Genomic DNA, 14,057 nt, shown 5'->3' on the forward strand with positions numbered 1-14,057 from the left:
GTTATGTATATCAAAAATTTCTACATGTTGAAAAACCTTTGATATTGTGGGAAACTTTTAGTCAAAATGTTTTGTAAATGAGTAAGAAGCCAAAGATTAATTTTAAAATATAGTTAGACAGGGAACAGGGCACTGTTGGGTACATGTATCAAGAAGCTTGAGTCTTCATTCCAGAGGGTAACATGCTCAGAGGTCCTGTGTGGCGGCTGCTTGTGTATGAGGGTATGATCTGCCAGTGCTTCAGCTGCAGTTTGATTTTGTGTAACTCAAGTGGTGGTTTATAGTAAATCATGAATTTGAACCTTTTTAGCTGTGGTCTTCAGTTTTACCTTTGCTCTAAAATTACATTGGCCGCAATTCTTTTTTTCTCTTTTGTATTTCACAATAATCCAGTATCTTTTCATGAAGGAAAATCACAGAGTGATTGCATAGCAGGAAGGAGCACTGAAGGAAAATATTTTGACAGTTTTCTTTTGGAATGACAAGTTCTTCTAGGTAGATAAAATCTCATGACGGTCTCAGAGAAAACCAGAAAACAAACTTGTGGCCGTCGAGTTGATTCTGACTCATAACAGCCCTACAGGACAGAGTAAAACTGACCCATAGGGTTTCCTAGGAGCCGACCTTCTGGTTAGCAACCGAGCTCTTAACCACTGTGCCACCAGGGCTCCAAACTTGGAGAAGGAACTTAGAAGAGAACAAAAAGAGAGATACTGAGTGGTATGATGAACAGGAAGACTAGATTTTATGGGCTAGGTTAGGTAAAAGGGAAACCAAGTCTTGCAAAGCAGAATCTTTTGTCCCTGAGCTGGCAAGTATGGATTGATGCTGCTTTGTGGCTCTGGGATCACTTTTTTCATCATTTGTCATCTGGTACTACTTCTTTTGGCATGGTTCAGTACAGAAAAGAATCTGATGTTTTGAAAAAATTTTGATATTTACTAAAATTTTCAGGCATGATTTCTTAATTGGTCTGAAAGTTTCAAATTTCTGTTACCTGAGTTTTTAAATATTAAGATGGGAGTACTATATACTAGTATGAAAGAAATATGAAAAGTGTAGTACTGTTTAAGTTGTAAAGCAATTCCATATATATATATATATAAACGTTCTGTTGTTGTTAGGTGCTGTTGAGTAAGTTCTGACTCCTAGCGACCCTATAGGAGAGAGTGAAACTGCCCCATAGGGTTTCCAAGGAGCAGTTGGTGAATTTGAACTGCTCACCTTTTGGTTGGCAGCCAAGCTCTTAACCACTAAGCACCAGGGCTCATATATGTGTGTGTGTGTGTGTGTGTGTGTGTGTGTGCGCGCGTATGTGTATATGTGTGTATGTATATATATATATATTTCTTAAATATGTGTATCCAGATGATAAGTCACAGTTACTGACTTAAGGTAGAAATTATCTTGAGGATCACCTATTTTTTTTTGTTTTAATAATAGTTTTTTATGTGTGTTTTAAGTGAAAGTTTACACAGCAAATTAGGTTTCCATTTTCTAATTTTTATACAAATTGTTCTCTGCCATTGGTTATAGTTTTTACAATGTATCAGCATTCTCATTATTTCCATTCTGTTTGTTGAGTTTCCATTAATCCAGCTTCCCTTCCCCTCCTTGCCTTCCCATCTTTGTTTTTGCATAAATATTGACCATTTGGTCTCTTCTAGTTAATTGTTTACTCACATTGTGTTCAGGGAGCACATTACTCATGATTGATATTGTTTATTTTATAAGCCAATCGATTATTTGGCTAAAAGGTGACTTGCAAAAATAGCTTCAAATCTAAGTTCAGAGGTTATCTTGGGGTGATAGTCTTGAGGGTTCCAGTCTATATCAGTCCAGTAGGTCCGGCCTATTTTAGGAATTTGAGTTTTGTTGTACATTTTTTTCCCATTATATGTGGGACCTTCTAATGTGTCCCTGATCAGAACAGTCAGTAGTGGTAGCTGGGCACCGTCTAGTTCCTCTGGCTCAGGTTTGAGGAGGCTGTAGCTCATGTGGGCAATTAGTTGCTTGGACTAGTTTCTTCTCTGAGCCTTTGATTTCCTTCATTCTCTCTCTCCTTTTTTTTTTTTAGTCTCCAGTTTATTTTTTCTAATATCAAACAAATTGCCCTTTATTTTTTTTAACAAATTTGTTTTCTCACGGTTTCAGAGGTTAGAAATCTGAATTCAGAGCGCCAGCTCCAGCAGAAGGCTACGTTCGTTCTGTTTTGCTACATATGAGTAGAGACCAATAGTTCTATCTCAGGTGGCTGCTCACCAGCTTTTAATAACCCAGATGCTACTCACCAGTCTAGAATGTAGAACATTATCTTTTTAAACTGTGTTACAGTTAGCCCAGTTGACCCAGTTATCCCCTAAAACCATGGTCCTAAGCCTTCTAACCCAGTAAACCAGTGCCGCGAGTTGTTTGTATATGTCTAGAAAGCCTCTGTAACTGTGCCCCTGTCCCCATGTGGTTTGTTATTTATGTGGATATAAGGGCAACACAGAGCCTTGGTGGCATATTGATTGAGAGCTTAGCTGCTAATTAAAAGGTCAGTAGTTAACTCTGCCAGCCGCTCCTTGGAAACCCTGTGAGGCAGTTCTACTCTGTCCTGTAGGGTCGCTATGAGTAGAGGTGGACTGGATGGCAGTGGGTTTGGTTTTGGTTATACATACCCGCCAGCACATTACATATACAAATGTGTGTATACACATACTTACAGGTACACCTATTCATGCATGTGCATTTCAAGATAATTCAGTTTTAACCTTCTTTTTTTATGGATAATTTTGTATGGGTAATTGGAGTGTAATTATTTTATGCCCATAGTTGAAGTATTTTAATTATAGTGCAGCTTCCAATGTGATTATGTATATTGGCCATGGAAATAACATTTATCCCTATAGATCATCCCTTTTTTAAAATTTTATTTTATTTTTTAAAGTTTTAATAGTTTATTAATCCTGTGGTTGAAAAATCTGTACAATCACTGCAGAATCTTTCATCTTTTTTTGCCAGCACCAGCCTGGCTTTGCCGTCTCCCTGACTTTCTTCATTCTGTTTTTGGGTTCTTTTCGCTGTTTTCTTGAGCTCTTTTTCTTCTTATACGGGCTATATTCTGCAAGTTTGTGTTTGGGTTCATTTTTTTTTGCTAATCCAAGCATAGTAAGTCATGTGTCATGCCAAAGCCAGTTGTTTTGCCTCCACCAAAATCGGTTCTGAATCCAAGCACAAAGATGACCTCTGGTGTGGTCTTTACATTTTGGCCAGTTTTTCCAGAATTTCTATCGTAAGTACCTTTGCCTTCCCAGCGTGAAGCACACTGATGACTATTTGTTTCCACTGAACTGGTCAGTTGTTTATGAACTTCTTGGTCCAGATACTTACCATATTGTTCATGATGGTGGTCAATCCTCAGGCAGCCAGGGAAGAAGAGTTGTATTTTTCTTATTGTTAAAGTATACATACAAGTATTGAGAAATTTTGTTTATATATATAAGTTAATGGGAATAGAAAGAGTTTTGTTACAGCAGTGTTGCTAAGCTGATGTGCTGTAAAAAGCACTTATTGATTTATATATATATATATATGTATATATAAAAATAATGACCTGGTGGCGTAGTGGTTCAGTGCTATGGCTGCTAACCAAAAGGTCGGCAGTTCGAATCCACCAGATGCTTCTTGGAAACTCTATGGGGCAGTTTTACTCTGTCCTATTTTTTTTTATAGGGTAGCTATGAGTTGGAATAGACTTGACAGTAGCAGGTTTGGTGTTTTTTTTTAATTAGTTAACAAGTCAGGTTTTCAATTTTGATGATTTTGAAGAGAGCGAAGAATTAAAAGGTTAAGTACTCAAAAAGGATTTTGTTTTCTGATCATTAGAGTTGTAACATTTTTTCATGAAGAGAGATATTTAGATTTTGCCTTTTCTACTCTAAATGTTACAGTACAGTCCCTCCCTCTTCTGACTTTCCTTCTCCCAATCTCTTCCTGTAACTTTCACTGCATTCTCTGACATATTCTCCCACATATGTGTACACACACACACACACACACACACACACACACACACACACACCCTTGTCCTCCCTGTGAAGCACCCTCTGTCTGCTCCTCTCCCTCCCTCCTGATCTTGAGAGCTCTCTCTCTGTCCTGATCCTGGAATCCTCATGCCCTCTCACCCCTACCCCCACCTCCCCAGTCTCTAGTTTTTGCTCTCTCTCTCGCTCTCTAAGAGCTCAGCTGATAACCAAAAGGTCAGTAGTTTGAGTCCACCAGCCACTTCTTGGAAACCCTGTGGGGCAGTTCTGCTCTCTCCTACGGGGTTGCTATGAGTCAGAATTGACTTGATGGCAATGAGTTTGGTTTTTTTTGTTTGTTTCTCTCTGTAAACTTTGTAAATTGAATTTTCTCGCCTACTTAATGAGTGACTCCCTTAATTATTAATATAAAAGGCAACATGCATATAAAGTTTAAAATCTCTGTTTAAAAAAAAAGTAGCTAGAGAATCTATGCTTTTACCGTATTATTCTGTCTCTAAAAAGGCAATTTCTAAAATTAATGCGTTAGCAGTAGAAACGCATAGTTTGTTCTTAGTATTATGGATGTTATAAAGCTCTATGGGATTATAATTAACAAATATATAGATTATTGTTCAGATTTAGATTTCAGTTTTGAGAACTGATTATGGTTTCAAGTAAACGTTTATCTTGATTACAAATATGGAAGCATTAGCTAAAGGTGGCTTGTCAGACTTGAAATCCAAGAATATGCCTTCAAGATTTTATTTATTCATTCATTCAGCAAACACTGGGTGCCTACTGTGTGCCAGGTACTATGCTAGAGGTACACTGGTGAATAAGACAGAGATTGAGCCATTAAAAGCTTCAAATCTATAGTATAAACAGGAGACTAGCTGTTGTTTTTTGCCAATTGCAGTAACACTGCTTTTTAAAACTAAATTTCCAGTTTCAGAATTCGGTTTACCATTTTGCTTTTCTTGCCTGTGAGTTTCAGTATAGTTTTGAAAGGGTGTTCCCTCTAAACAGGTGACTTTGGATTGCCATTTGAATGTTGAGTCTGTTGTACGTACCTTGCCTTTTTTTTGCAGGAGCGGGGGGAGGTTTGCTTTTTTTTTTTTATTGTTGTTGAATATACATAGCAGAACATACACTGACTTAACAATTTCTACATGTACAATTCTGTGACATTGATTATGTTCTTCAAGTTGTGCAACCATTTTCACCCTTTACTGAATTGTTCCTCCCCCATTAACATAAACTCGCTGTCCCCTGAGTTTCCTATTTACTCTTTTGAGTTGCTGTTGTCAGTTTGATCCCATAAAAACAGTTCTTAAAAGAGTACAAACTGTTGTTTGGTTTAAGAAAGACTTCTAGGGATATTTTTGGTTTAAGGTTTCAGTTTTAAAGATTATCTCAGAGTAGTAGTTTTGGGGGTCCATCCAGCTCCATGGCTCCAGAAAGCCTGGATTCCATGGGAATTTAAAATTCTGTTCTGCATTTTATTTTTTTGGATCAGGATTCTCCCGTAGAATCTTTGATTAAAACATCCGGTAATGGTAGCCGAGCACCACTTAGTTTTTCTGCTCTCCTGGCAGAGGAAGCAGTTGTCCGTGGAGGCAGTTAGCCACACATTCTACTTCTTTTTCCTGTTCCTGACTCTCCTTCATCTGTTGCTCCAGGCGAATAGGGATCAATTGTTATACCTTGGATGACCACTTGCAAGCTTTTAATGTAATACAGTGAAGCAGGAGATAGAACAGAAGCACTGAACATGCTATTAAACCAGTTAACTGAAATGTCGCATGAAACCATATAGTCCAGTTTGACTCTGTGTTCTTTGTAAATCAATTTCAATGATAGTAATGGTTACCACATAATTACTTTATCATATGTGTCTGTTTTGCTAATTTGAGTTGTGTGAGGTCTCGGATTGTGTCTTATTTATCTTTGCAGCATAGATATATAGTGTAGCCCTGGTATCTGTCTAGCTTGTTTGAAATATTTATAGTTGCATTGTGGTATAATGGAAAGTATTAGACAGTTGAGTTTCTTCCTAACTTTGTCTTGTTCTGTGTATCACCATGAGTAAGTTCCTTATGCTCTCTGTCCTAAAATTTCCTCAAATCAAAAATGGGGAGAATAACCAACAGAATAATATCTAAAAATAAAGTGCCTAACTAGACTAACTTCCCTTTGCCAGTTTTGTATCGGCTGTGTGAAACAGAATGATCTAATTAAAAGAGGTTTAAACATTAAGGAAAATGTACTGACTCACCTGAAAAGAATTTCTAGGGCTAGTTAATTCAGTGGTTCAATAATATCATCAAGTTCTTCCCATCTTTCACTTCCCTCTATCTTCAGCATATGCCTTGGTCCTTTGACTAGCTCTCCTCAGGATTATAAATTGACCCTAAGCAGTTCCAGATATCATCCTTCTTCGGAAGCAGGGAGAGAACTTGTTTTACTGTTATCCTTTTTTTGTAGAGGCAGCACATCTCTTATTGGGCAAGACTAGGTACATACTTAATCCCACATCAATTACTGGCGGAGGAATGAATGAGTAGATTGGCTTAGATTAGTCAAAAATCATACCTTGGGACTAGGGAGAGAAAGAGCTAGAGCTTCTTTGAAAGTATATGATAGTCTAACACATCAAAAATCATGCAGTTATCCAGGAAAAGGGAAAGATGACTTTTGGATAGGTAACTAAAAGTCTCCGCCATGGTTGTTATAGAAAATTCGCAAATGAAATGATGAACAAATAAAAATGTTTAATGCCTACTTCCTATAATCAAGCATTTACCATGTGGGGACAGTCTCACACAGTGAAGGATTATCTCTCCCCAAATGCCAACAGTATCTTCATTGAGAAAGTACATATTCTGAAGAATTCTTCTATAGTAGCAATAGTAGTACATAGCAGAAGCAGCAGCTACCTTTTCCATTTTGAAAGCTACCTTTTCTATTTTGAAATAAAGTAAAATGCTAGCTTAGTATCTTTTTACTTTTGGGGCTTTGTAAAATTAAATAGAATCTGTCTAAACTGAACAGTTAGATTGATACATTTAACAAAAATGCAAATTATGTGTGTTTTTATTGTTTCTATTTTCAGTGAATGAGCTCATTCTCAAACAGAAGCAAAGATTTGAGGAAAAGAGGTTCAAATTGGACCACTCAGTGAGTAGCACCGTATGTTTCAACTCTTATTACTATTTTTAATAAATTTTATTTTCTTGTTTTTATTGGCTTAATATTAATTAGATGTCAAAGTTTAGTATATTATTGATTTCTTATAAAGGGGATTTGTTTAGGATTGTTCTATTCAAATATAGGACTTTTTAAACTGCACTGTCTGAAATACTTCATTAGAGTTATCTTTTGAAAAGTCTGATGGTGTTATATTGAGGCAGAATTGGCTTGTAATACATGGCATTTTGAGGATTATAAGGCAAGGTGAAAGAATGAGCAGATATTTTGGAAAAACCATTGAAAGATTTCAGAATAAGAGGATCAGGCCCAATTTATGGAGGCAAGTGAATTTAAATTCATACCTTACCAAGTAGAGCCATGATGTCGCAGTGGTTGAGAGCTCAGCTACTAACCAAAAGGTTGGCATTTGAAATTCACCAGGACTCCTTGGAAACCCTATGAGGCAGTTCTACTGTGTGCTATAGGGTGGCTGTGAATCGGAATTGACTCGATGGCAATGGCTTTGGGTTTTTTTTGAAAATATGACTACAGAAATAATTAAAGACCATTCAGTTGTTTTGAAATTTATACTTATAGAGATTCTAAGTTAACATTTGCCTTGAATAATACCTTTCATATCTGTTGTCTAAATTCATTCAAGGGAGAAATACTATCTAAATTATGTCTAGGAAGGCATTGGGAGTCAGAGGAGGAGGTTGCAATATTATATTTTTGATATCTTTGCAATAAACATATTAGGAAATAGCAGTTAAACATTTGTTTTAGAGTCTCTGAAATAGCCTTCTTAGGAAGTTATTGTTTTTTTCCTTCATTTTTAGAATGGCCACAGATGGCAAATGCTTCAGGATGTCTTGGGAACTGACCAAGATAACCTTGATTTGGCTAATGTCAACTTCATGCTGGAGTTACTAGTGCAGAAGAAGAAACAATTGGAAGCAGTAAGTGGCAGCTAAATTAAAACAAATTTGTTTTATATGGTGCTGTATTGCATTCAAAAAGATGTAGAAATGTTTAAAAATAATAGGGTAGTGTCACTTAATCCATCCGTTTTTCTCTGCAAGGAACATCTGCAAGGTATCACTTCTTATAGATTCACCTTTTTTAAAGTAGAAGAAAGAACAAATTCATTATTATATAACTTATTTGCAATGGCCAGTTTGTATTAACAACAGCTGATACTAATTAAGATTATGAGAAAGTACAGTTTTATTTTAATAGGGAATAGTTACATTTTTCATCTAATGAATGTCTTCCTTGCCATATCTGCCCCTCTTCACATAGGAGATTTGTAGGAGAAAATAGAGCAGGTGTCCATTGGTAGCAGTAGTAGTATTAAAGAACATTTAGCAAGATATGAACTAGATCTTAATATATCTTAGTTCATGCAATGGAGTTGTAAATAAATGTAAAATTGCATTTGTTTTATGTAAGTAAATGTAAAAAATGTAAAATGAGAGATTGCATATAATAGGAATTAAATATGATCTCTTAAAATCAGTATCTTAACATAAACGAATAGCTACCCTGACCTAGCTGAAACAAAAAAGGCATTTTTATTGAGAGGAAAAGGGAGTGAATAGATAACCAAGAAAAAAAAAAAAAGCTGAATAACCAAAATATGGTATAAATGTAACCATGGCTTCTCTCAGGGACTGTAAGTAAATGAGATTGGGGTGGAGTGCTATTGGGGGTCCTTCTTTTGTGCCACATGCACCTGTCTCTGTGGGACAGCTCTGATTTTCTTTTCTCATAGATTTTATCACACAGTGGATAATGTAGATGTCTACATTTCTTCGTTTTTATTTATGATTCTGATAAAAGAAGAAAAAGAATGTTTCTTTCCAACTTCATTTTTAAAAATTTTGCTGATAGGCTGTGATTGATGGAGCTTGGATCTGAGTCTCACTGAGTGGGGTGGGAGTCTTTTGGTAGGAGAAGAGGGTATTTTGAGGTCAAGTTGACCAAAATGAATGTCTCCCATGGTTTGGTCTTTTTGGGGGGCAGGGTTAGGGGAATTTCTCCTATGGTTTTAACCATAGTTTTCTTTAACTGACCAGGTAAAATCCTTAGAACAGAGATTCTTAAAATGGGATCCATGGACCAGGTTTTTGGGTGGGGAAAGGTAGGTGTCTTTGAGTTCCTATGTATTCATTGATTGATTCATTTACTCTTTCAGCTAATACTTTTGGAACATCTACTGTGTGCCAGGGTTAAGGTTGTGGACAAGACAGACAAGGGTTCTGCTCTCATGAATATTACATCGTAGTGTGTGTGGTGGTGGTGGTGGTGGGGATTAAATCAATTAAGTAAATATTTTCACATTGTGATACATGATATACTTTTTGTAAAGATGATAGATTGAACATATGCAGTTACCTTGCTCCATTTTGAAAGCCTATGAAAATGACAATAAAGGGATTTTTTAAAAGGAAGGAAAATGGGAGAAGACCAAATGCATCAATATTTTGTAAGCTTATAAAGCAGATGGATGAAAGGTAATAAATAGGTAGGCAGATCTGAGAAAGCTGAATACTAAGCCAGCAGTGGGAGGAAAGCTGAGAACCAACTATATTATTTACAATGTGGAGCAAAGGCCCTAGAGTTGGGAGCATTATGTATCTCATACAGTAAAGGCTGAGAACTGAATGATTGGTTGGAGTCTTGTCTGGGGTACATTTGGAACCCCTTGTCTTTCTTGTGCAACTCGCAGCCAGTGATTCTCCCGTTTCTACCCCAGGAGAAACCTAGAGGGTTGTTTTCCGCCCCACCCCCGCCCGGAGTACGTAAAAGAGAGGTTCTTGGGCCATTGTACAACAGGCATATTTAAGGGTGAAAGATATATACCATACTGGAAAATAGATGAATTTACATACTGAATGTGAGAGCTTTTAATCTCTCCAGACTTGTACTGGAACTCTTGCACTGAGGCTCGTACCCACCAAGGAGCAAACCGGAAGAGTTGTCTTGGGGGCGGGGGGGGAGTGTACAGCATAAGCGAAAACACCAAAAGATAGTCATATCGGGAGTTTCTAATGAATTGGTCCAGCCTTATTAACCTAGAGCAAAGCTTCTAGTAAGTAAAGATCATTGATAGGCCCTGAGCTTCTAATCAGCTCTTTAAGTGTTTCATGCTTTCATGGCTAGATGGTTGAGGGAAGAAAATAGAAACAAAATCAACTTAGTGGAAAAAGATAATGTACAAAGAAGAAAATGTGAGTAAGTGAATAAATGCTATTAATATGCACAGATAAAATATATTTTATATATATTTTGCTTTACAGGAAAGTTTACAGAGCACATTAGTTTTTTATTAAACAGTTAATACACAGATTGTTTTGTGACTTTGGTTTCCAACCCTGTGATGTGTCAAAACTCTCTCCTTCTCCACCCTGGGTTCCCTGTTTTCATTCGTCCAATTTTCCTGTCCCTTCCTGCCTTCTTGACTTTGCTTTTGGGCTGGTGTGTCCATTTAGTCTCATATACATGATTGAACTACAAAGAACATTCCTCATATGTGTTATTGTTGGCCCTATAAAAAAGACCTGTGTAATCTTTGGCTGAAGGGTGAACCTTGGGAGTGACTTCAGTACTGAGTTGAAAGAGTGCCAGGGGACAGATAAAATAACTTGATTCTATGAAAGAAGAACAAGATGTTGTATAAGAGGGCATTCAAAGACAATGTCTTTTGGAAAATAAAAATGATAGGAAAATGAAAAACTCAATATAAGGGTTGGAAATTAAAGTTGAGAGAAATCTGCCAGAAAGTAAAACAGAAAGAGTAGAAAGTCAAAGATATGGAAAAGAGAAAATGTAGGAAATTAAAAGTTAAAGAAATAAAAATAAAGACCCAGTATCCAAATAATAGGAATCCCAGGAAGAGAAACCTGAGAAAAAGAGAAGGAAGAAATCTTCAAATAAATAATAAATTTTTGAGAATGGAAGAATATGAGTTTCTAATTGAAAGGTCTGATCAAGAGCCTCTTACAAATAAGATGTCTGAGAATAGACAAACTAAAATATGTCTTGAAATTTCAGAGCACTAATGATGGTCCTCTAAGCTTCCACAAAGATAAAAAAAAATAGATTATATACAAAGGTTTAGGAATCAAGATGACATTTGAATTCTCAACACCCACACTGGAACTTAATGGACTGTTGCAAAGTCTACAAAGTTCTGAGGGAAATAATTTCCAGCCCAGATTTATATACCCAGCCAAACTCTTTAATAGGTACAAAAATAGACTAAAGTATTTCATATGTAACTCATTAAAAATTTTTACCTTATAGAAGCTACAGGAACGTAAGCAACATTAAAATGAAGGAATAAACTAAGAAATACAGCATTATTGTTGTGTGCCATCCAGTCAATTCTGCCTCAACCTTCTGTGACAGAGTAGAACTGCCCCATGTGGTTTTCCTAGGCTGTAAACCTTACGGGAGCAGATTGCCTGGCCTTTCCTTCGGTGGAACCTCAAACTGCTCACCTTTTGCTTAGCACCAACCTTTCGTTTAGCAGTGAAGTGCTTAACTGTTGTGCCACTAGGGCTTCTTCAGAAATACAGCAGGGGATTAGGGAATCCCAAGCAAAAAAAGAAGAAAAGGGAGTCTCCTGAATGATAATGAGGAGAGATCCTAAGACAACGAGAGCAGTTCTGTCACAGATCTAGAAAGTGTCCAGTAGTGGAGATTGGAGCATGTCAGGAAGTTTAAGAGCTTTCTTTCAGAAAATGATAAAATGTGTGATGATTTTGGACACATGGATAGGACTTTTAGCTACTGGGAGAAGTTTGGAGTTGAATACGTAAAAAACTAAATAAACAAATGGAAAAAAACAAGACAATTCTTAATTCCAGAAAAAGTGGTAGTGTACACAGACACAACTCTTCTACAGCAAACATGATTCCTGAAATGTTAAATGGAAAAAACAATCAACCTAGACTTCTGTATACAGGAAAGCTATCCTCAGATACGGAGAAGTATTATGCTCTGATAGGGGTTCCTGTTCTCTCGCAGATTTCTGATGCTGTGTTCTCATTTTTCCATTTCAGTGCATCAATTTAGATTTATATTGAAATGTCTATGAGTTCATTATTCCTTCCTCTCCTATGTCTAGTTGCTCTTAACTTGTTGAGAAACCACTGCAGAGTTCATTGTACTTGGAAAGATGAACTTAGGATGATTAGTTATTCATTTGTAATGAAATATATAAAGGTCACTTAGACTAGATACTTACATAGGCTTGACCAGTGCATTTTCTCTCAGTTGGAAAGCTCCCTAGCATGCTAAATCATCAGAAGGATACCAAAGGGTGGAATTGAAACAAGAAGAATTAATTATACGATTCACATGTGTAATTGTATTAGTCTCTGATCAGGCAGTAAGTTGCTCTGGTCTCTGTAATACGAATAATTATATCCTACTTTAAGGATTAAAAAAAAATTAATTGCAGAGAAGGGTAGGAAAATAAAGAGAAATAATGTTTTATAAAAATTTGGAGCATATTCCAGTTCAGTTGGCAGACATGCTCTGAATTAGAGACAATTGACTTTGAACTAAATGGGACAAAAGTGACAGAAACTTGCTGTCTCAAGGAGCACTGTCTCTTTTCACTCTGACTTTTTCTTAGCCCCAGTTTCCTCATCTGAAAATGAGAGAAGTAGGCTAAATGATCATTGTCATTTTTGAAAGTGACGACAGTTCTAAGAAGTGTTTAAAAAGTTAACTTCTTGGACTTCTATTTTTAGTAGTGGGTTAGATAACTTGAGATTACTTTCATGTGTGATTTCTGAGATTGTTCTAGAAGATTATACGCTAGACATTATTTTAACATAATTTACTCTTCCCATTTTTAAGTATTCTCTTTTTATTTCTTCACTCTTTTATGTAATTTTCTTTTATACTTACATATGAAATTATGGTTTGACATTTGTCTCCTTTCTTGAAACCATTCCTTTACAGAAGATTAAACTACAGAATGTGCCATAAACTGAATTCCTAGTATACTTAGTTGTCCCGGTTTCTCTTTGACCTGGAGACTTTGGGTGGCTTTTTAACCCCCTTCTGTGTTCAGATCAGTTGTATTCTTGTCCTGCTTACATGCTTTAGTTGATAGACTGAAATTAAGTATTCAAACTTTATATTTTAAAAATAGTACACCTCCTTTGCAAATTAACTATATTTTTTATTAGCAGCCTTGGCAATATATGCTCTTTTATGTAAAGATGTGGTCTTTGCTCCTTAGCCAAATAATCAGTAGGCAGAGGTAATCAGTGAAAAGAAATCCCAAGGAAGATACAGATGATCTGGGATACTTTGTCATCACTGTTGGGACACAGAGCTCTTATGATTGTGTTCTGTGTGGCAGTTTAATTTACTTCTCAAGAAAGTGTCTAAGGTCTATAAATTCTGCTTTGCGATGCTAGAAAATTTCACTTTTGAAACTTCATGGTACTGTGTTTTATGAAGTCACTCAGATGTGAAATATTAATTCAGTTGTGTTTGTTAACTGGAATTTTCAGCTGAGATTTTAAGTTCTTATTTGTCTTCACCTGTACTTTTTTGCCTTGATTGAAAAATTCTATTGATCTATTATGCCTCTTATCCTTTAAAATGCAAAGATTCCCTCCTGTCCCCCAGGGGGTTGGACTCTGGGTGGGATGTTGGGTGGCCATGCTTTTTTGTAGTGATTTTTTTTTCAGTTTTTGACTGCCTTATCCTTATCCTGAATCCACTCAATGGCAGTGGGTTTTATCCTTATCATCTGGAGCACTTACTAAGCATAGATTCCTAGAACCTTTCCTAGACCAATAGAGCCAGAATTTGTAAAATTTGGACCCA

General features: G+C 36.4%; 1 protein-coding gene and 1 pseudogene across 6 annotated transcripts in view; one reads left to right on the forward strand and one right to left on the reverse strand.

Moving 5' to 3' along the window:
* The window catches only part of COP1 (COP1 E3 ubiquitin ligase), a 251,325-nt gene that overhangs the window by 23,764 nt on the left and 213,504 nt on the right, over positions 1 to 14,057 (forward strand). For 4 of the 6 annotated variants that reach the window (XR_010319394.1, XM_064276606.1, XM_064276605.1 and 1 more), the window contains exons 4-5: positions 7,123 to 7,199; positions 8,039 to 8,158. Coding sequence is in view for 5 of the 6 variants with exons in the window: in XM_064276606.1 (XP_064132676.1) it covers positions 7,123 to 7,199; positions 8,039 to 8,158 (197 nt within the window). In the remaining variant the exon portion in view is untranslated. Of the gene's footprint in view, positions 1 to 7,122; positions 7,200 to 8,038; positions 8,159 to 9,277; positions 9,343 to 14,057 lie in introns of all 6 variants that reach the window. The other 2 variants (XM_064276604.1, XM_010590991.3) reach the window with 2 other exon arrangements.
* On the reverse strand, positions 2,688 to 3,387 carry LOC135228652 (small ribosomal subunit protein eS24-like; annotated as a pseudogene).

The sequence above is a fragment of the Loxodonta africana genome, chromosome 25 (genome assembly GCF_030014295.1).
Source record: "Loxodonta africana isolate mLoxAfr1 chromosome 25, mLoxAfr1.hap2, whole genome shotgun sequence".
Classification (NCBI taxonomy): Eukaryota; Metazoa; Chordata; class Mammalia; order Proboscidea; family Elephantidae; genus Loxodonta; species Loxodonta africana.